This window comes from Adelges cooleyi, unplaced genomic scaffold (genome assembly GCF_023614345.1).
Source record: "Adelges cooleyi isolate 19-005CV unplaced genomic scaffold, UGA_ACOO_1.1 ACOO_flye_CR_arks_rails_tigmint_CR_PRNA_677, whole genome shotgun sequence".
Taxonomy (NCBI): domain Eukaryota; kingdom Metazoa; phylum Arthropoda; class Insecta; order Hemiptera; family Adelgidae; genus Adelges; species Adelges cooleyi.
In genome coordinates, this window is record NW_026096379.1 from 4,573 (window position 1) to 28,537 (window position 23,965).

At 28.9% G+C, this 23,965-nt stretch overlaps 1 protein-coding gene and 1 long non-coding RNA gene across 3 annotated transcripts in view; both read right to left on the minus strand.

Moving 5' to 3' along the window:
* Positions 1–219: 219 nt before the first annotated feature.
* Positions 220–23,965, minus strand: part of LOC126845134 (uncharacterized) — a gene marked incomplete at its 3' end in the record, with an annotated part of 51,066 nt that continues 27,320 nt past the window's right edge. Inside the window, exons 10-11 of the mRNA XM_050583694.1 lie at positions 1,002–1,091; positions 220–440 (exon numbers count right to left, since the gene is read on the minus strand). Of these exons, the coding sequence (XP_050439651.1) occupies positions 220–440; positions 1,002–1,091 (311 nt within the window). The remainder of the gene's footprint in view (positions 441–1,001; positions 1,092–23,965) is intronic.
* LOC126845131 (uncharacterized) lies at positions 4,959–23,725 on the minus strand. Of its 2 annotated transcripts, none has more exons than XR_007686719.1 (4): positions 23,666–23,725; positions 5,247–5,313; positions 5,084–5,113; positions 4,959–5,016 (listed from the first exon to the last, which is right to left on the minus strand). It is a non-coding gene; the product is annotated as an uncharacterized LOC126845131 (long non-coding RNA). The 2 variants fall into 2 exon arrangements; XR_007686718.1 differs by lacking the exon at positions 23,666–23,725 and adding an exon at positions 6,676–6,735.

Here is a 23,965-nt window from a genome sequence, read left to right on the forward strand (position 1 = left end):
AATGCTTTAAATCGATTCGTAAAATATGGTAAAAATATTAAGTATTTGTTTAAATCAACTCATAAGCAACATATGTCATTATAATCGTGAACTGTTTATTGTGAATTACATTAAATTGTAAATTAACAATTATAAGTGATAACATTAGTATATAAGTGCAAAATGTAAATATTATTTAAATAAAACAAAAAAAGTACATTTTCATTGTCAAAGAGTTACTCGTAGTGGTTCTAGTTTGAGTGGAATCATACCGCCTGTGGTGACTTCGTGCCATTGGCTCCAAACTTTTCTAAATTCTCTGGTTCCTCGAGTACTTTCTATTCTACACGAACCACCAGAGATAACAACATTTCGTGAAAACCATAGATGGGTATAGTTTTTTGCACTTAGATAAATCGCAATGAAACGACACGTCGAACGTACACCAGGCAAATTGCTAACTAAAAAATAATAAAACAATCATCTACGTTACTTGAAAATAAAATTACAATAGAAAGTGCATGGCGTCTTTTTGAGCAGCTATTTTTATTATGTGTTAGTAGTGACTAGGTAGTATAAAAAAACAAAAAATTTTTTCTCTAGTTATCACTTATTATGTTAATTGTTCAATATTATCATTAGTTGCATCCTTGATATATTGTTATAAATTAACAACACATAATAAATAGTAGAAGTATTGACGTTAAAACGTAAAATAATTCCATTAATATTATTACAAAAAAATTACATTTTAGTAAAAGAATCTAATCAAGGTCTATAATATACAGATACTATTTGTGTTGTTTGGGTGTTCTGTAATTTGAATACAGTAAAAAAACAACTAAATTTGCATGTAAAAATGATATAAATACAGTGAAATATGAGATATTTATGTCTCTAAAGTATACGTTGGAATAATAATAATTTTTTGCTTTAACTGGTTATTGTGTACCTAAAATAATACTCCAGTAATTATAGTATATCATGATTACATTACACTCTTTTTTTACTCTTATATTTACCTATTAACCGGTTCCACATTCGTTTTAAAACTCCCAGAGTAACAGATCTTCTTTGTTCTGCTAGGTCTACCAAATGGTATGATGCAAAATCTGTGAATTTATTAAATGACCGTGTTCATATATATAGACACGGTGATCCACATATCGTGACCTACTCAATATCTCATAGGGTTTAATAAGACATTCATTTTTTTTTCACATTGCTTTTTATACAATGTAATCTTAATTTTTCACAATTTTTTTTTGTATTTACCCCCTACCAACTTTGATAGTTTTTTTGAAAGCCACTTTTGAAAGTTATAAGAGTTTATAAGTTATGATTGGAGGGGAAGTGCGGTTTGGAAAATGCGCGCAAATAAAAAAAATAATACACTCCACTTTTCTCCTGCCCTAAACTTGAAACATCAATTAATTGAAAAATAGCTATCTGAAACTGGTTATCGCTAGTCAACACTTTTACTTGTTTTACATGTAAAAAACCAGGTCATACATCTACTCACTGTAAATAGTTCGCTAAATAAATCTATATACTAACGAAACCAAAGTAACTCAGAAACTCCCTACAATACTACTTTCTCCCAATCAAATACACCAATCAACTAGACAGCAACCACATAGATCTTGATCAACACACTACTCAGTCATAATCCAGATATTGAAGAAAAACCCCAAAATACGAGCACACTAAATAATCCTTCAGTAAAAACTCTTTCACCCCAACAATCCAAAAGACCACCATCATCATCTAGCACCTCAAGTCACCAACCAAATAAAAATACAACCAATATAACACTAATGGCGTCATCCCCTAAAATTCTTCACTAAACCAAAAAATTAAAAAAAATTCTTCATTACAAAACTTCTGTCAAAGCATACACGACACATTAAAACTTGCATCGAAGTATTTTGAAAGAGGAAAAATCCAACCAATAAGCTACAATGAATTCAAAAATCTAATACAAGATCTCCAACAATGTACAGACCCAATTAATATTATACACAACTATTGTAATGATACAAAACAAATACTAAAAATTATAGATTATGTATATATAATATATAACAGATCGTAGCCTTAAATTTGCAAAAACGAAATATATCAAAAAAATTAAACCCAATTGAACACACAACCCGTCCATGTAGACTATACTACAGTCCTCACAAATTAAAATAATGAACAACTTAATCCAATGGTTTCATTATTATGGTTCCACGATCTAAGGTATTTTAAAAGACTCATTAATATAAAAATATTAATAACACAAACCAACCCTGTCGTAATAAGTGTCCAAGATACCAGCTTAAACCACTCCAATTCATCTGAACCAACAGGATACATCAGGTCTCACAACATCCGTTCAAACCCCCGGAGAGCTAGCGGGGGAGTATCCGCACTTATTAAGTCTGATATTTACTGTGAAAAATTACAAACTTCATCGTCAATAGAAAATATATCCACTTTAATACACCTCTAACAAAAAATGTGTAATATTTATGCACCAGATAGCTCTCCCCTAAACTTTAAGAACCTTTGAACCTTAATAAGCCCACTTCCACCTCCTTTTATCATCCTAGAAGACTTCAATAGCTGCAACATCATTTGGGGTAGAAAATCTACCTAAACATGAGGTAAAACAGTAGAAAAAATACTCGAAGACGACAATTTATTCTTTCCAACAATGAAACCCCAAATAAAGACAAGTCTGAGCCCGAACATCGTCATCCAGTATTATGCACAATGAGTAAAACACTTGGAAAATAGTTGACACTAGAATCAGATGGTTCTTAGAGTCAAACAAACTCTTAGCTAGAGAACACAGTAGTTTTAGAAAACACCGTACGATTAAAGACACCGTTAACTATTACAACGTTTCATAAAAACTCAGTCCAGCTTCCAATAATAGAGACTATTCGCATAAAAACATCAAACTATCCACACTGGAAAATAGACCTTCAATCAAGAGGCAATACAAAATTAACAGAGTTTAAAAAACCAAATACAGATCAGGAAACTTCTCTAAACAAGGTTTATAACATCATTCAAACCTAATTTCTTGAAATCAACAGATCTATACTGATGCATCACTATCCGAAACCGGAGTAGGAATAGCCATTGTTAATAACGAAAATATAAGTCAATATAAAATGAACAATTTCATTAACTTCTTTTCAGCGGAGGCCCTAGCTATATGTAACTGCACTAGCATTCTCAATAAACTTTAACAAAACAACCGTCATTAGTGACTATCTCAGTGTTTTGGATACAGTCAAAAACATCAAATCAAACAAATACAATCCTCTATCTTTTCTCAATTAACTCAAATTATCTTACTTTGGGTACCCTCTTTATACTAACATCTCACAAAATGAAACAACAGATAAAGCAGCAAAAGAATCATCAATAAAAACACATATACCACTGATTTTTAATGTTCCATACAATGACCTAAAAACACTAATAAACGAGCTATGTGCAAACAAATGACAAAAAAATTGGGATAACATAGGAATTAATAAACTGAAATCATGTGAAACATAAAAAAAAATGTAACGCAACCCCTCATATTCCGAGAAGAGAATCCGTATGTCTAACAAGACTTCGAATTTGCCACTCAAACCACACTTCACATAGATTCCAACTATTTGGGATCGGTTACCTTTTTCCTAAACCTGCACTCAAAATTATACCCACAACATATACCAGTAGTTCTCATCACATTCTCAATTGCACTCAGCCAAATTTGTTCATTTTCATTTCCATACACTAATTTATTATTGTATTTTCCTATCTCTTACGGACCGAAGCTACATGATCGACTTTTGGTAATACAAATTTATATTCTAAAAAAGTCTTTAAGGCTAATAAAAATTATCAAAAAGTTCGTAATTACTTGGGTCAGGAATATCAGGAAAAGTAACCCCTGTAACAAATATATCAATAGTCAATTTGTTACACAGTCAATAAAAATAATTTTTATACATTAACTATACAGTTACTCTTAAACTATGATTAATTAATACAAAATTTAGTATTCATATGAAATTATTTCTAAAAACAACGTTTCAATTTATGTTTAGATTTTCTATTTACGTGTGTGATCACGTATTTGGGATCGTAGCGCGTCCTGGATTTCCTCCAAATCTGTAAATTTACATAAAATAAATTGTAATTATTTATTTCTTGTGATGCAAACCAATATAAATAAATGTATGCATATTGTATTAATATTATGATTAGCCTCTATAATATGTATAGAATAAAATTAATTTGTGTAAACTACTGTAAATATGGTATATAAATTTGTAGTTACTAGTCCAGCTTCTATTAAGGATAAAGTCTGAAAATAAAACAAAAACATTGCGTACTCAACGAATATCAAACAAATGTATGGAATAAATTCTTTTATATTCTTTAAAAATATTACCAGGTACAGCGAACATATTATTCAAATATTCTAAAATTAACATAACATAAATTAATGTTATGTAAATACCTAAAAATGTAATGTATTATAAATACCTAAACTAAAATTAGGATTATCAACAATTTGTTCAATCACATATTCCAATGCGTCTGAAATAAAAAAAAATGTTTAAACAAACCCTAAATAAATTTACAAATTATCAGAGTAAACACATGCTTACAACATATATTTTGTATTGACAATTTACCCAACCGCTACTCCCCCTATTAGATTGAGTAGTCACTGCCTAAGGCCAAGTGTACTAAATTATAAAAACCTCTATACTACTATTAAATATAATTATATATTATTTGATATTTATATATTTAACAAGTCAGACAGTGTTTAGAAAATTGATTCTGTATACCTCGTCCACCTTTCTAAACTGGTTTTAGAAACAATAATTTTTAATTTATAAATAGCTCGACCGTCAGCCAAACATAACAAAACAAAAATGTATTAGTGAATTAGTTTTAAATATATATTACTTTTCACCGAACCAGTTTGTCCGTTAATGACAGTCATTCCATTAGCACGGTGTAAGTGGTAAGCTGTAATGCATAATTAAATAAAATATTTATAAAAACGTTATTTTTATAAAATAAAAATTCTACTGACTTGTAATGGAGATGGATCTTTTATAATCCGCTGAAAAAAAAAGAAATATTAATTTTTTTTTTAATTATTCTACTACCGTAAGTAGGTTAGTACTGAATAAAAATAATAATGGAAAATACTGAATTTCTGTAATTTGTTATAAGCATGATTACAAAATAGTTACTTAACACATCTGTTGAAACAACTACAATGACACATGATACTATAAACCAAAAGAGTTTCATTTTTATCTGTAAAAAATAATAAATTTAAGGATAGTATTAGCTATTTGAATTTATGTTTTGGTAAAAAAAAAATATAAGTAAACGTCGTTAATTGACACTTAAAAAAATATGAGAAAGTCCTTTAAGTTTTTGAGTAGGACTGAGTAATTGTTTTTACCACACTCTTAAGTAAATATATGGTATAATAAACTGTAATTACCACTCATTTTTCAAACATTTTATTGTTAAATTATAACTTTTATAATTTTATTTTAACTTTATACATTATTAAAAATTAAAAAATTTCGACATATTATTTATTTAAATCGCAAAAAAAAAATGCAATTCTATGTAAAAAATCCCTAAATATTATAATATGTTTTTTATATGTGTGTAAATAATTATATAAGTTAAGAGCATCGGTTAATTGGTGTTGACCACGACAGAGTCGAATGGAGTTCGCTGACTTAGGGATTTAGCCCTAGTCAGACACACCTCGGCCGTGTCCCACCACCTACGGTGAGTTAGTCGTTTTGCTGCAGAGCATCAGTCGTGTCTTATGATGTATCTAAGTTTTTCAGAGCATCTACGTAAGTTTCAGTGTATCTTTAAAGTTATTTGTAAATTGTGTACATAACCATTTTGTTTTAAATTGTTTATTTGTGTTAATTCATAATATAGTTAGTCGTGTGACAGCAGAGCATCCGTCTTGTCTAATGAATTACCATCGAAGCGTTCATTTAAAAGCGGTTTTAACACTGTCCTGTAACCTTTTCGGCCCCACAGTGCTCCATTCTTTATTTTAAAGCATGGAGGGGACAGAGATGTCATAGGTCTAGTGTCTACAGAAATTATTATTAATACAAGTGAAAAATTGCTTTTGTATAAACGCTTTGATGCTGATTTTTAAACACTACATCTCACTTTAATTCTTACTTTCTGTGTTGGTTTATACCGGAGTTGGTTTGGACTTAACTGGTTTGAAAATACTAACTTCTGATTCGCATTGACGCGTTTATTCGAAAATTATTTTATCACTTTCAGTTGTAATAATTGCTGTAAACCTGTAACCTCCCCGTGCCCACTATGCCCCGACCTCATTGTACTGGCTTTTTGGTTACTTAAATGAAATTAACTCAATCCGCAAAAATAGGAGTTCTGTTAAAATCAACTTTATATAATAAAAATAACGATGAAAATAATTCGTCTATATTTTAAACATGTTAATGTTTAGAAATATTTTTATAGCAGTACGTAATATATTTATTCTTTAAAATTTTATTAAAATACCTATTTGTACTATAATGACTATGGTTTAACGATTAAATTGTACCGCTATTCTTAACCCAAAAACTAAATCTAATAAAAAGGTATTGAAGGCATACTTACAATGCTTGTTATTAGGTCGAACGGTACAGAAAAACTAAACGTACTATGCAGAGTTGTCCATGAAAATGTATTAACTTCAAGCAGGATTGTTTTGTTCGGTATGTTTTCTTATTTACATTACTCTGACGTAGTTTGAACTTCTGTTGTTGTGAATATTTAGTTGCAAAAACATGTTTTTGTTAAAATGCCAAGAGTACCTAGCTACAAGAAACGATTGCAAAACATATTAAAAACCGTTTTACAGAAAACATTACTATATTCTGATATAGACGACAAGTTTTGTTCACGATTCGTATTAGTTGCCCTCCCACCACAAATAATAAATTTTGTTACACTCCAAAAAGCTTTTATATGTTAAACTATTCAGGGGGGAAACAAAATTACTTTGTAATTAAAAAAAAATGTGCTAAAGAAATGACTTGTTACACATGTATATCTTGTTTTCTAGTTGACTATTAGCTATTGTGTAAACAGAATATTTAACTATAATTAAAAGATTCTAAATGTTTTTTTGAATAACTTAAGGTCCTTGAGTTTTATCATAAACTATTTTAAGTATAGTATATTAATACTACTTGTATTTTACATTTTAGCTTAAATTTCTGTGTTTTAAAATGGTTTAAAATGTTTAATACAATTGAGCTAATTTTAAAGAAATACCATATAATATTGTGTTAAGTTTAGCTGTAAAATTCCTTCTGATATTTATTTCATTTTAAATTTGTATAAAATCCGTTTTAAAGTAAAATGTTCAATTGTTTATTGTTTGTTAATATATTTTTTTATGATACATAGGCCATAGCTGTTTAAAAAAATGGTTTACGATTTTCGAAGATCTTGTTATTGTAATAGGATCGCAGCACATGTTCTTTTATTATTTATTTTCAGACTTAAATACTACTACTATACTACACATAAAAAAGTGACCAAATTAAAAAATAATCTACTCTTTTTAGGAATTTTGAATTAATGAATTAATAAATAATTTACCTCTAGTAAAAACGACCATAGTAATCAAAATAGTTGAGAGTTGTTTGTAAAATTAAGATATTTTCCTTACTTTTTTACTCTTCTGTAAATGCTTAGATCTTTTAGCTTCGATGCAAAGCGAGAAGGTATTGGTTTTACTCTGATGTGTGTTTTTTTTTTATCTGTATACGCTGTAACTTTTTTAATACTGGACCAACTCCTTCGAGTAGCAACTCTATAAATCGCAAATTTCATCTAGTTGGCACTTTGGGGTGGTAAAAGTTGAAAAAGTTTAATTCTTCACAGACGAAAGTTGAAAAACAAAAAAAAAACCGTACGAGTTTTTAAGTTAGAACTTTTACTGGCTATAATTTCGAGAAAAAGAGTCGGATCGAGTTGAAATGTATAAGAAATAAATATTTGGTATGCCCGCACACGTCAGTTGTGTCAAACTTAAACTATACCCATTTCCCACCCCCCTAGGAGGAATACAAGTTTTTTTGTTTTTCGGGGTTTTTAGCCGTAATTTTAAAACTTTTGGTTGAAAATTTGCCAGTAGTCGGAACTCATATGTATCCATAACATATTAACCGGGAAAAAAATTCGGCACTACAGTTTTTTTTTAATTGCCAGGAAACTGTGTTTTCGCAGATTTCGTATATTTTAACAAAAACACCTAAAATTTAAAAAAAAAATTGATCAAATCATTAAAACAATTTTATGTATATCTATGCAGAGTGATACTATTAAGTTAAAGGAAAACTATTGTTTTGCATATTGTTATACTGTTATTCATTTAAAGAGATTCACGCTTGATTGTTTAAATTTACTTATATAAGAAGTGTAATCTACTTCGTGCTAGTTTTAATTTTTAAGTTTATAATTTTGTAGCTATAATTTTGTAAAAAATATTTAATTATTTTATAACTGTGTTCAAGTTATAATATATTTTAATAGTATTTAAAAGTCATGAATGATAGTACTTTATTTAAATGTCTAGATCAAACATCGTGAACATTTTACATTATGATACTGCTTCTATACTATTATTAAAATCTCCATAAAAGATTGTTGTTAAATAACAGGCAACAGCCGACCGCTAGTGGCTGTACACGTTAGTAATATTTAATTAATAAGTAATATATGTATGTAAAATGTATTGTATTCTCCATCACAGTACCACTATACGATTTATTTTAATTTAAATGTAAGAAAATCAATTTTTCTTTAAAAAATAACAAGAAATTAATATACAGGATGGGGCAGCAAAACGGCGATTTTCTAATGTATTTAAATGGGAACCGTTTAGGGAACCTACCCGTTTCACTATCTCACCCTTTACATTTTAAGGATCTATGAAAAGGTTTTTTTTAGTTGCATTTTATTTTGTATATTGTCAATCTAGTAGAATAGAAGTATAATATAGCTTCGAAATAATATAATCGATGAAGTATAAATAGTTTGTGTGAGATTGCTCTAATGGAAGTATATAATACATAAATATTAATTTTATTGAGAATAAGCAATTATAATTTAAACTATGGCGTACAAACGATTGAAACATAAATCGTCGACTATTCCAACCAAATATAACAAGACATTGTATATGTGTTATTTGGTCCACTACGTTTTTGCAAAAAAAAAAAAAAAAACCAGTACAGTGCAAACCAAGCGCAGTATAACCAGCAAAGTAAGAAAGTTTAAATTAAGGTTCTGTATTTACAAATGAGCATCAAAGCGTTAATTTGAAAGTGATTTTATCCGAGAGGACTAGTACAGTAGAGTATTGGCATAATGTAATCAAAGCAATGAGGAAACGGTGAGGTCACAGGTCTACAAGAATTATTATAAATAAAAGTGATAAAATTGAATAAAATCGCCTTTAAAGAAACGCTTTGATGCTCATTTGTAAATACAAAACCTTAATTTAAAACTTTCTAACTTTGCTGGTTTATACTGTGCTTGGTTTGGACTGTACTGGCTTGAAAATACTAACTACCGATTTGCATCGAAGCGTTTTTTCGAAAGTGATTTTATCACTTTCAGATTTAAAAATTCCTGTAAACCTGTGACCTCCCCGTCCCCACTATGCCCGACCCAACTATGCTCCGTCCCCACTATGCTCCGACCCCACTGTACTGGTTTTTTTTTTGCAAAAATGTAGTGGTCCAAATAACACATATACAATGTCTTGTTATAATTTGTTGGAATAGTCGACGATTCATGTTTTAATCGTTTGTACTCCATAGTTTAAATTATAATCGCTTATTCTCAATTAAATTAATATTTATGTATTATATACTTCCATTAGAGCAATCTCACACAAACTATTTATACTTCATAGGTTATATTATTTCAAAGCTATATTAAACTTCTATTTTACTAGATTGACAATGTACAAAAGAAAATGTAACTATAAAAACCTTTTTATAGATCCTTAAAATGTAAAGGGTGGGATAGTGAAACGGGTAGGTTCCCTAAACGGTTCCCATTTAAATACATTAGAAAATCGCCGTTTTGCTGCCCCATCCTGTATATTAATTTCTTGTTATTTTCTAAAGAAAAATTGATTTTCTTACATTTAAATTAAAATAAATCGTATAGTGGTACTGTGATGGAGAATACAATACATTTTGCATACATATATTACTTATTAATTAAATATTACTAACGTGTACAGCCACTAGCGGTCGGCTGTTGCCTGTTATTTAACAACAATCTTTTATGGAGATTTTAAAAATTGTGTTTTTTAATAATAGTATAGGAGCAGTAACATGATGTTAAATGTTCACGAGATTTGATCTAGTCATAAAATAAAGTACTATTATTCATGACTTTTAAATACTATTAAAATATATCTTAACTTGAACACAGTTATAAAATAATTAAATATTTTTTACAAAATTAGAGCTACAAAATTATAAACTTAAAAATTAAAACTAGCACGAAGTAGATTACATTTCTTATATAAGTAAATTTAAACAATCAAGCGTGAATCTCTTTAAATGAATAACAGTATAACATTATGCAATAGAATAGTTTTCCTTTAAAAAAATTGTGTAATAAAAAATACATTTTGGGGCGGTATACTGCATAAAAACCAACACTTAATCTGAATCCAAAAACAACAGTCCTCTTCATAATTTGCAGGTAGTTGGACCTTATATACTCATAGTTGACCTTCGGTAAGGTAATATAACGCAGGCCATAAAATAACGAGATAACGACAGTGGTTTTATCGTATCAGAATCATTAAGTGTCTTAATTAGTACATGGATTGGTTTTTTCCCCAATAAATCTTGTGTATACTATAATCAGTTACAAGATTAAGTCGTCTGTGATATCATGTAATAAATACAATATTATGATAACGACCAAAGGGCCCTAACCTAACCTAACACGGATAGACGTTACCACCTGATAGTTTTTAGTGTCTGTTCGTTTCTCACCTCTGGTACACCGGGTTTTTAGTTTAATATCAGTTCTCAATTTTAATCAGCTAACAAGAACTTAGGTAAAAAAAAATTGAATTTGTGTAAACTTAAAGTCAAAAGTGGTACTTGTGCACAAAACTTAATTATATCATTCTGCATACATCAAATTGTTTTAATGACTTGATAAATTTTTTTTTAAAGATTTTAGGTGTTTTTGTTAAAAAACTAAAAAAAAAATAAACTTGAACCCCCTCTAGGGGCCGGGGAATGAGTTTAATTTAAATTTGATACAACTGACGTGTGCGGGCATACCAAATAAATATAAAGTCCAACTTAAAAATGCGTATGGTTTTTTTTAACTGTAAAAAAATAGTTTTTTTTCACGATTCGTGTTAGTCCCCCCCTTCCCATGAATATTCGTGAAATTGATCATAAACAAAATCTCTTTAAAATTATAGTAAAAATGTATAATAGGGTTTATTGATATTAGATTTAAAATTAGAAAGATAATAAAGTTGTTTTTGATACTTGATTGGCATAGCAACGGCCACCGACGGCCGGCTATAAACTTAGCAACCGTGAATAGGGTTGTTATTTCGGAGGAGGAGACATCTTTTGAGCAATCCGTCACCGAGAATTGATAGAGGCGGTAGTGTTACCTACTTGGAATGGTTTTGGGAACCTAGGACTACTCTTAGACCAATTTATCTACGAAAAATGGCTATGTTCTAGACTCCCTACCAAAAAAGTCAGCCCTTTAATGTAGTGAGGTTATGTTAGGTAGTCAAAGTAATCATATCTCCATTGTGGCCAAATATACTATTTCTTTGGATCATTACCTCACTTCACTTCTACTTTTGTGAGCAACACTTCTCTTTTATTGTATTCCTTAACATTTACAATGTAATATCATTATTAAATGTACTCACTTTGTTACTGAGTTACGTGGTAGAAGGGAAAGAGGAATTCAGAACAAAATAAAAAGGTTCAGATTCCCTCTCAAAAAAATCAGCCAATTCAAGTAGTGAAATCTACGTTGTGGTCAAGTGCAATTAGCGCCTAGCGCTACTAGTCGGTCTGTGGTTGTAGGGGACCCCCTTTGGGGGGAACCACAAAAGCCAAAGTACGCCCAATGCGGTCAAGTCTGTTTTATGCCTCATTTAGAAAGGTCATTTAAAATGCGTTAGGATATTTATAATTAAAAGACGATTTTGTTGTCCTTTTTGTTTTAAATTACCGCACACTCATCCTTTTTGCTAAGAAACCCATAATTGTATTTTAGTAGAACGTTGCAATCACACTGTAGATAAATTATCTACATCGGAGTCACTATAATATATTTAATTGCTATGAGCACGTCTATTAATATTAAATGTTTTGAACAAATTATTGTATTTTATTAATTACTTCTCATACTGTGAACAACGTTTTTTTATGAAAAAAATAATATCTAAACAAATTACTAAGCAAAAAAACTTATTGTACCGTTTTTAGTGAACCATGATAATAGTTTGTGCATAACAAATGGTTAGTTTATTTATGTTTTATGAACAGAGTAAATATATTAGCTTGGGTACAGTGAATATGTTACGCAGAAAAGAATAGATCTTGAGAGAAAGATCTCACATCAGTGGTATGTAATATCTATGCACGTATTTTAAATAATTTTATTCGTATCGGATGTGCCGACGAGTTCATATTGTTGTCGTTAAATTAGGCAGAAAATAGTTCATTTTTGTTTTTAAAAATGCTTTAAATCGATTCGTAAAATATGGTAAAAATATTAAGTATTTGTTTAAATCAACTCATAAGCAACATATGTCATTATAATCGTGAACTGTTTATTGTGAATTACATTAAATTGTAAATTAACAACTATAAGTGATAAAATTGATATATAAGGGCAAAATGTAAATATTATTTAAATAAAACAAAAAAAGTACATTTTCATTGTCAAAGAGTTACAACTGGTTCTAGTCGGAGTTGTACAAAACCGTCGTTGGTGACTTCGTTCCATCCGTCCCTAAATTTTCAAGTAACGTAGATGATTGTTTTATTATTTTTTAGTTAGAAATTTGCATGGTGTACATTCGACGTGTCGTTTCATTGCGGTTTTCCTAAGTGCAAACAACTTTACCCCTCCATTGTTTTCACGACATGTGGTTACCTCTGATAGTTCGTGTATAATAACTAGTAGTCTAGGAACCAAGAAATTTAGAAAAGTTGGGAACAAATGGAACGAAATCACCAACAACGGTATGATGCCACTCCGACTAGAACCAGTTGTAACTCTTTGACAATGAAAATGTACTTTTTTTTCTGTTATTTAAATAATTTTCGTTCCATTTGTTCCCAACTTTTCTAAATTCCTTGGTTCCTAGATTATTAGTTATTGTACACGAACTACCAGAGGTAACAAAATTTCGTGATATCAGTAGAGGGGTAAAGTTTTTTGCACTTAGGAAAACCGCAATGAAACGACACGTCGAACGTACACCAGGCAAATTTCTAACTAAAAAATAATAAAACAATCATCTGCGTTACTTGAAAATAAAATTACAATAGAAAGTGCATGGCGTCTTTTTGAGCAGCTATTTTTATTATGTGTTAGTAGTGACTAGGTAGTATAAAAAAACAAAAAATGTTTTCTCTAGTTATCACTTATTATGTTAATCGTTCAATATTATCATGAGATGCATCCTTGATATATTGTTATGAAATAACAACACATAATAAATAGTAGAAGTATTGACGTTAAAACGTAAAATAATTCTATTAATATTATTACAAAAAAATACATTACATTTTAGTAAAAGAATCTAATTAAGGTCTATAATATACAGATACGAATTGTGTTGTTTGGGTGTTCTGTAATTTGAATACAGTAAAAAAAACAACTAAATTTGCATGTAAAAATGATATAAATACAGCTAATAATGAGATATTTATGTCTCTTAAGTATACGTTGGAATAATAATAGTTATTTGTTTTAACTAATTCCAGAAGTATTATTTTAGCTTCTGAAATTTTTCCACATGTGCTTAAGGAAACTACTATAATTCCACTTTATAAACAGGGGAATAAAAATATGTGTGCTAATTATCGTCCGATATCTCTGACTTATACTTTATCCAAAGTACTGGAAAAATGCATACAAATTAGATTGTATGAGTTTCTAGAAAAATCATGTATTTTTTCTGAAAGACAATTTGGTTTTAGAAATAATAAAGGTGCTTCTAAAGCGTTACGACATGTAATAAGTTCTATTTACAAAAAACTTGATGAGGGTGACTTAGTACTTGGAATTTTTTTAGATGTAAAAAAGGCCTTTGATTCAGTAGACCATAATTTGTTAATAAAAAAATTAGACACATATGGCATTCGGGGAGTAGCAAATAATCTTATCAAAAGTTTTCTAACAAATCGTACACAGCGAGTTAAAGTAAATAATACCCATAGCAATTTTAATACTTTAAATTACGGTGTCCCACAAGGAACTGTTCTTGGTCCTTTACTTTTCATTGTTTATATAAATGATCTACTTGAAATGAAATGTGAAGGCTCAATATTTTGTTTTGCTGATGATACCACAATATTAATAAATGATTTAAATAAAACAAACCTAGTAACTAAAGCAACCCAAATTATGTCTGACGTTAATAAATGGTTTAATTCAAATTCTCTCGAAATTAATTACATTAAAACTTGTTGTGTTCCTTTCTCGATTTCAAATATTAAAAAATTTCAAATAAATTTTGATATAAAAGTACATGACTTTAAATGTCTAAAAATGAAAACTTTAAATTGTAATTGTATTCATATCAAATCTGTTGATTCTGTAAAATACCTTGGTGTGACTATTGATCGATATTTAAAATGGGATATTCACATTGGATCTACTATTAAAAAAGTTAGAAGCATGTTCTATATTTTTAAAACTTTAAACAATATTTTATCGAACAACACCATGAGAATGATTTATTGTGCAATTGCTCAGTCAGTTTTCTCTTATGGAATTGCTGCTTGGGGAGGAGCTTATGATGCGCATTTAAAAAAATTTATAACAACGATAAATTCCTTACTCAGGATAGCTTTCAAAAAACCTCACTATACAAGTACAAATATAATATTCAATTCTTACAATGTACTTAATCTCTAACAACTACATGCAAAAGAAATTTTATGTAATTTGTATTACTCCAACCATAAAAATTTTAATTTTAATCATGCATATAGTACACGTCAAATTGTTAAAAATGTTTTTAGAATTTTTAAATGTAATAGTGAATTTGGCTAACGAAATCCGTATTATATAGGTTTGAAACTCTGTAATTCTTTGTCTATTGATATAAATAGTTTCCATAGTTTTAAGTTATATAAAAAATATGTCATCTATAAATTACGAGTGTCAGAATTTTGAAATTTGTGTGTTAAACACGCTAACTTACTTGTAATTATTACAATCAAATTATTTTGTTTTTTTATTTGTTCTTTTAATATTGGTATATTATACTGTTAATTCTCATTTGTAAATTATCTAAATATTGAAAATATAAAAATTAAAAAAATTAAGATATAAGATATGAACTCTTGTCTCCTCCACAAGCATCAGACTTTTGGAGACAAACTTTTTCCTTTATTACTCATATATTGTAAATTATGTATATTCTGTTGGAAATAATAAACAAATACTCCAGTGTTTCCATATAAAAATATTAAGTATTTGTTTAAATCAACTCATAAGCAACATATGTCATTATAATCGTGAACGGTTTAATGAGAATTACATTAAATTGTAAATTAACAATTATAAGTGATAACATTGGTATATAAGTGTATATAAGTGCAAAATGTAAATATTATTTAAATAAAACAAAAAAAGTACATTTTCATTGTCAATGAGTTACAACTGGTTCTTCTAGTCGAAGTGGTATAATACCGCCGTTGGTAATTTCTTTCCATATGGTCCCATATTTTCTAAATTCCCTGGTTCCTCGACTATTAGTTATTCTACACGAACTACCAAGGGTACCAATATTTCGTGATATCAATAGAGGGGTATAGTTTTTTGTACTTAGGAAAATCGCAATGAAACGACACGTCGAACGTACACCAGGCAAATTGTTAACTAAAAAATAATAAAACAATCATCTACGTTACTTGAAAATAAAATTACAATAGAAAGTGCATGGCGTCTTTTTGAGCAGCTATTTTTATTATGTGTTAGTAGTGACTAGATAGTATAAAAAAACAAAAAATGTTTTCTCTAGTTATCACTTATTATGTTAATTGTTCAATATTATCATTAGTTGCATCCTTGATATATTGTTATGAATTAACAACACATAGAAAATAGTAGAAGTATTGACGTTAAAACGTAAAATAATTCTATTAATATTATTACAAAAAAATTACATTTTAGTAAAAGAATCTAATCAAGGTCTATAATATAGAGATACGATTTGTGTTGTTTGGGTGTTCTGTAATTTGAATACAGTAAAAAAACAACTAAATTTGCATGCAAAAATGATATAAATACAGTGAAATATAAGATATTTATGTCTCAAAAGAATTTAAGGTAAGGGTTCTGGGCTCATTCTAACTGTTCTGTTATCATAGTATATCATGATTACAATACACTCTTTATTTATCTTCTTATTATTTTTATTTCTATTTACTCTACATTAATATTTACTTATTGACCGGTTCCAAATTCGTTTTAAAGGTTCCAGAGTAACAGATCTTCTTTGTTCGGCTAAATCTACCAAATGATATGATACAAAATCTGTAAATTTATTAAATGACTGTTTTCATATACATAGAGGGTGATTCACTTATCGTAAACCACTCAATATCTCATAGGGTTTAATAAGAAATTAAAGTTTTTCATATTGTTTTTATACAATGTGATCTCAATTTTTCACAATTTCTTTTTTTTTTACCTCCCTTTCAACTTAGTTTTTTCAATAGCAACTTTTGAAACTTAAATGATATTGTACATATTTGATTAACTTTTTAAATCGAGAATAATGTACTAACAATTTTGACTGGTCGATAACCAGTTTCGGACAACTATTTTTAAGGTTATTAGAGTTTAAAAGTTATGATTGGAGGGGAAGTGCGGTTGAGAAATGGGCGCAAACAAATAAAATAATACACTCCACTTTTCTCTTGCCCTACACTTGAAACATCAATTAATTGAAAAATAGCTATCTGAAACTGGTTATCGCTAGTCAACACTTTTACTTGTTTTACATGTAAAAAACCGGGTCATACATCTCCTCACTGTAAAGAATTCGCTAAATAAATCTATATACTAACGAAACCGAAGTAACCCAGAAACTCTCTACAATACAACTTTCTCTCAATCAAACACACCAATCAACCAGACAGCAACCACACAGCTCTTGATTAACACATTACTCAGTCATAATCCAGATATTGAAGAAAAACCCCAAAATACGAGCACACTAAATAATCCTTCAGTAGAAACTCTTTCACCCCAACAATCCAAAAGACCACCATCATCATCTAGCACCTCAAGTCACCAACCAAATAAAAATACAACCAATATAACACTAATGGCGTCATCCCCTAAAATTCTTCACTAAACCAAAAAATTAAAAAAAATTCTTCATTACAAAACTTCTGTCAAAGCATACACGACACATTAAAACCTGCATCGAAGTACTTTGAAAGAGGGAAACCCTACCAATAAGCTAAAATGAATTCAAAAATCTAATACAAGATCTCCAACAATGTACAGACCCAATAAATATCATACACAACTACTGTAATGACACAAAACAAATACTAAAAATTATAGATTATGTATATATAATATATAACAGATCGTAGCCATAAATTTTCAAAAACGAAACATATCAAAAAAATTAAACCAAATTGAACACACAACCCGTCCATGTAGACTATACTACAGTCCTCACAAATTAAAATAATGAACAACTTAATCCAATGTTTTCATTATTATGGTTCCGCGATCTAAGGTATTTTAAAAGACTCATTAATATAAAAATATTAATAACACAAACCAACCCTGTCGTAATAAGTGTCCAAGATACCAGCTTAAACCACTCCAATTCATCTGAACCAACAGGATACATCAGGTCTCACAACATCCGTTCAAACCCCCGGAGAGCTAGCGGGGGAGTATCCGCACTTATTAAGTCTGATATTTACTGTGAAAAATTACAAACTTCATCGTCAATAGAAAATATATCCACTTTAATACACCTCTAACAAAAAATGTGTAATATTTATGCACCAGATAGCTCTCCCCTAAACTTTAAGAACCTTTGAACCTTAATAAGCCCACTTCCACCTCCTTTCATCATCCTAGAAGACTTCAATAGCTGCAACGTCATTTGGGGTAGAAAATCTACCTAAACATGAGGTAAAACAGTAGAAAAAATACTCGAAGACGACAATTTATTCTTCCCAACAATGAACCCACACATTATAACGCAGCAAACGGCTCCTTTTCAGTCGAATATCTGACTATAGCCAATACCCAGCTCAGCCTCAATATAGAATGGAATATCATTAACTTATAATAGCAGTGGCGAAACAACAACTAAAAATGGTATCTGAACCAACCCTAATTGGAACCTATAGAGTCAATTGCCTAGGAAATATCCCAATAAACATCAATCCAGATTATATCAATGAAACTATCAACAAACTTACAACATCTTCAATGAAACCGCTGAAATTTCAATTAGATAAAAAACACTTTATCAGACCAAAAACAGTACCGTGGTGGAATAATGACTGTGCAGTAGCAATAAAAGACTACAAGTAAGCTTTAATTTGATACCGAAAAAACATATACAATGCAAGACAACATAAAATTAAAACAAACCTAGGCATAATCCAGGCAAGTAACAAAACCAAATCATGGCATGACCTTATATCTACCTTAAATACAAATTCGACCTTAGGGGAAATATGGAAAAACATCTACTCAACAATGCAAGAACTATATAAAACACTCCAAGGCAGAAAAATCCAAAGTTCTGGACCAGATGGTATACCATTTATTATCTTACAAAAACTTTCACTGCTCAGCACACAAACCCTACTAAACATGTAAAACACAATCCGGTCATCAGGTAACTTTTCTTCCAGCGGGAAAACCGCTATAATTATTCCTATACCCAAACTAAATAAAGACAAGTCTGAGCCCGAACATCGTCATTCAGTATTGTGCACAATGAGTAAAACACTTGGAAAAATAGTTGACACTAGAATCAGATGGTTCTTAGAGTCAAACAAACTCTAAGCTATAGAACACAGTAGTTTTAGAAAACACCGTACAATAAAAGACACCGCTAACTACTACAACGTTTCATAAAAAATCAGTCAAGCTTCCAATAATAGAGACTATTCGCATAAAAACATCAAACTATCCACACTGGAAAATAGACCTTCAATCAAGAGGCAATACAAAATTAACAGAGTTTAAAAACCAAATACAGATCAGGAAACTTCTCTAAACAAGGTTTAGAACATCATTCAAACCTAATTTCTTGAAATCAACAGATCTATACTGATGCATCACAATCCGAAACCGGAGTAGGAATAGCCATATACAGAACACTAAAAAAATACATATACACCATTATTGTAAATATCTAAATATCATGTAAACATATGCAAACGGCTAATGACTAATGCTGAAGCCTACTCCATAAAAAAAAAAATAAAAAAATATAACAGTTTATAATATCTATTTATATGTATAGAATAACTTTTTCTTCTCCTCCTTCACATAGATTCCAACTATTTGGGATCGGTTACCTTTTTCCTAAACCTGCACTCAAAATTATACCAACAAAATACACCAGTAGTCCTCATCACATTCTCAATTGCACCCAGCCAAATTTGTTCGTTTGTCCTCTTCCTCTCTTTCCTCCTACGTTCATTTTCATCTACAATACACTAATTTATTATTGTATTTTCCTATCTCTTACAGACCGAAGCTACATGATCGACTTTTGATATAAATACAAATTTATATTCTAAAAAAGTCTTTAAGGCTAATAACAATTATCAAAAAGTTCGTAATTACTTGGGTCAGGATCATCAGGAAAAGTAAACTCTGTAACAAATATATCAATAGTCAATTTGTTACACAGTCAATAAAAATAATTTTTATACATTAACTATACAGTTACTCTTAAACTATGATTAATTAATACAAAATTTAGTATTCATATGAAATTATTTCTAAAAATAACGTTTCAATTTATGTTTAAATTTTATATTTACGTATGTAAATACGTAATTTGGATCGTAACGCCTCCTGGATTTCCTCGAGATCTGTAAATTTACATAAAATAAATTGTAATTATTTATATCTTGTGATGCATATTGTATTAATATTATGATTATCCTCTATAATGTGTATAGAATAAAATTAATTTGTGTAAACTACTGTAAATATGGTATATAAATTTGTAGTTACTAGTCCAGCTTCTTTTAAAGATCAAGTCTGAAAATAAAACAAAAACATTGCGTACTCAACGAATATCAAACAACTGTATGGAATTAATTCTATTATATTCTTTAAAAATATTACCAGGTACAGCGAACATATTATTCAAATATTCTAAAAATAACATAACTTAAATTAATGTTCATGAGTTTCATTTTCTATTCTACTATAAACTAGAAAATTAATTTTAAGGTATGAAAAACATTTTATTAGTAACGTGTAAGAAATATCCTTGTCTCGATAAAATTTAATAGAAAATAATATGACCAAATTGAAGTAGATGTGGCGATTAGAATAAAATATTATTATTAGATGAAATCAACAATCAAAAACCATTATTTTCTTCATAAAATATAAATTTTGAATCTAGAGAAAATTATTTAATTGATATCACTTATAAATTTTTTTAAACATGAATTTTAGTTGAATGTAATTAATTTTTAAATGGTGTTTTTTTTTACTTATACCTTTATTTATTATATTATTATATAATTATAAATACCTAAACTTAAATTACGATCATCAACAATTTTTTCAATCACATACTCCAATGCGTCTGAAATAAAATAAAATGTTTAAACAAACTCTAAATAAATTTACAAATTATCAGAGTAAACACATGCTTACAACATATATTTTGTATTGACAATTTACCCAACCGCTACTCCCCCTATAAGATTGAGTAGTCACTGCCTAAGGCCAAGTGTACTAAATTATAAAAACCTCTATACTACTATTAAATATAATTATAAATTATTTGATATTTATATATTTAACAAGTCAGACAGTGTTAAAAAAATTGATTCTGTATACCTCGTCCACCTTTCTAAACTGTTTATAGAAACAATAATTTTTAATTTATAAATAGCTCGACCGTCAGCCAAACATAACAAAACAAAAATGTATTAGTGAATTAGTTTTAAATATATATTACTTTCCACCAAACCAGTTTGTCTGTTAATGACAGTCATTTCATTAGCACGCTGTAAGTGGTAAGCTGTAATGCATAAATAAAAAAAATATTTATAAAAACGTTATTTTTATAAAATAAAAATTCTACTGACTTGTAATGGAGACGGATCTTTTATAATCCGCTGAAAAAAAAAAGAAATATTAATTTTTTTTTTAAATTATTCTACTACCGTAAGTAGGTAAGTACTGAATAAAAATAATAATGGAAAATACTGAATTTCTGTAATTTGTTATCTAAATTAAATACATAAGCGTGAAAACAAAATAGTTACTTAACACATCTGTTGAAACAACTACAATGACACATGATACTATAAACCAAAAGAGTTTCATTTTTATCTGTAAAAAATAATAAATTTAAGGATAGTATTAGCTATTTGAATCTATGTTTTGGTAAAAAAAAAAATATAAGTAAACGTCGTTAATTGACACTTAAAGAAATATGAGTAAGTCCTTTAAGTTTTTGAGTAGGACTGAGTAATTGTTTTTACCACACTCTTAAATAAATATATGGTACAATAAACTGTAATTACCACTCATTTTTTAAACATTAATTTGTTAAATTATAACTTTTTTAATTTAATTTTAACTTTATACATTATTAAAAATTAAAAAATTTTGACATAATATTTATTTAAATCGGTGAGTTAGTCGTTTTGCTGCAGATCATCAGTCGTGTCTTATGAAGTATCTAAGTTTTTCAGAGCATCTACTTAAGTTTCAGAGTATCATTAAAGTTATTTGTAAATTGTGTACATAACCATTTTGTTTTAAATTGTTTATTTGTGTTAACTCATAATATAGTTAGTCGTGTGACAGCAGAGCATCCGTCTTGTCTAATGAATTACCGTTGTGTTTTCAGAGTATCTAATAAGTTTTTTGTAAATTGTTCACATTAACTATTCTTTTTTGTTTAAAATTGTTTATTTGTGTTGTTTTATAATACAAATTAGAAAATCAGTCGTAAGTTTGCGTTAAAATTACTGACTTAAACCTAAATCTCTTCCTCAAACCGTGACTCACGTTACATCTACATGTAAACTACGCATTAAAAAAACTGATATTAAACTTTGCCTAAATTATTTGCAGTGTTGCATCATTTGAAAAAAACTTTATCTCAATATTCATCACATTATTCAAGTACATTTATTCAAAGAATTTAAAAAAATATTTATTTGAAAAATGTCGAATAAAAATGTATTCTACATCTAATATATTCTAAATTTAAAAAACATATAAAACCTTTTATTATAGGAAGACAATTTTTTATTCGCATAACTTTATATTCAAGAACATTGTGTTTCTAAATATATTTTGCAGTGTAGGAACCTTTGTTAGTTTACATGGGTGGCTAACAGGTGGTTTCTTTTTTTCTGCATGGCTATATATTTTCATTACAGTGACGAAAACATTTTTTTTTTTGTTTTGCATAAAATAATTTCTTTGTACTGTACTTGGTTTACACTATACAAGTATGAACTTACTATCCATAGAAACGCATCGAAGCGTTCATTTAAAAGCGATTTTAACACTTAAACATAGGTCTAGTGTCTACAGAAATTATTATTAATACAACTGTTAAATTACTTTTGTATAAACGCTTTGATGCTGATTTTTAAACACTACATCTCACTTTAATTCTTACTTTCTGTGTTGGTTTATACCGGATTTGGTTTGGACTTAACTGGTTTGAAAATACTAACTTCTGATTCGCATTGAAGCGTTTATTCGAAAATTATTTTATTACTTTCAGTTGTAATAATTGCTGTGAACCTGTGACCTCCCCGTGCCCACTATGCCCCGACCTCATTGTACTGGCTTTTTGGTTACTTAAATGAAATTAACTCAATCCGCAAAAATAGGAGTTCTGTTAAAATCAACTTTATATAATAAAAATAACGATGAAAATAATTCGTCTATATTTTAAACATGTTAATGTTTAGAAATATTTTTATAGCAGTACGTAATATATTTATTTTTTAAAATTTTATTAAAATACCTATTTGTACTATAATGACTATGGTTTAACGATTCAATTTTACACCTATTCTTAACCCGAAAACTAAATCTAATAAAAAGATATTAAAGGCATACTTACAATGCTTGTTATTAGGTCGAACGGTACAGAAAAACTAAACGTACTATGCAGAGTTGTCCATGAAAATGTATTAACTTCAAGCAGGATTGTTTTGTTCGGTATGTTTTCTTATTTACATTACTCTGTCGTAGTTTGAACTTCTGTTGTTGTGAACATTTAGTTGCAAAAACATGTTTTTGTTAAAATGCCAAGAGTACCTAGCTACAAGAAACGATTGTAGAGCATATTAAAAACCGTTTTACAGAAAACATTACTATATTCTGATATAGACGACAAGTTTTGTTCACGATTCGTATTAGT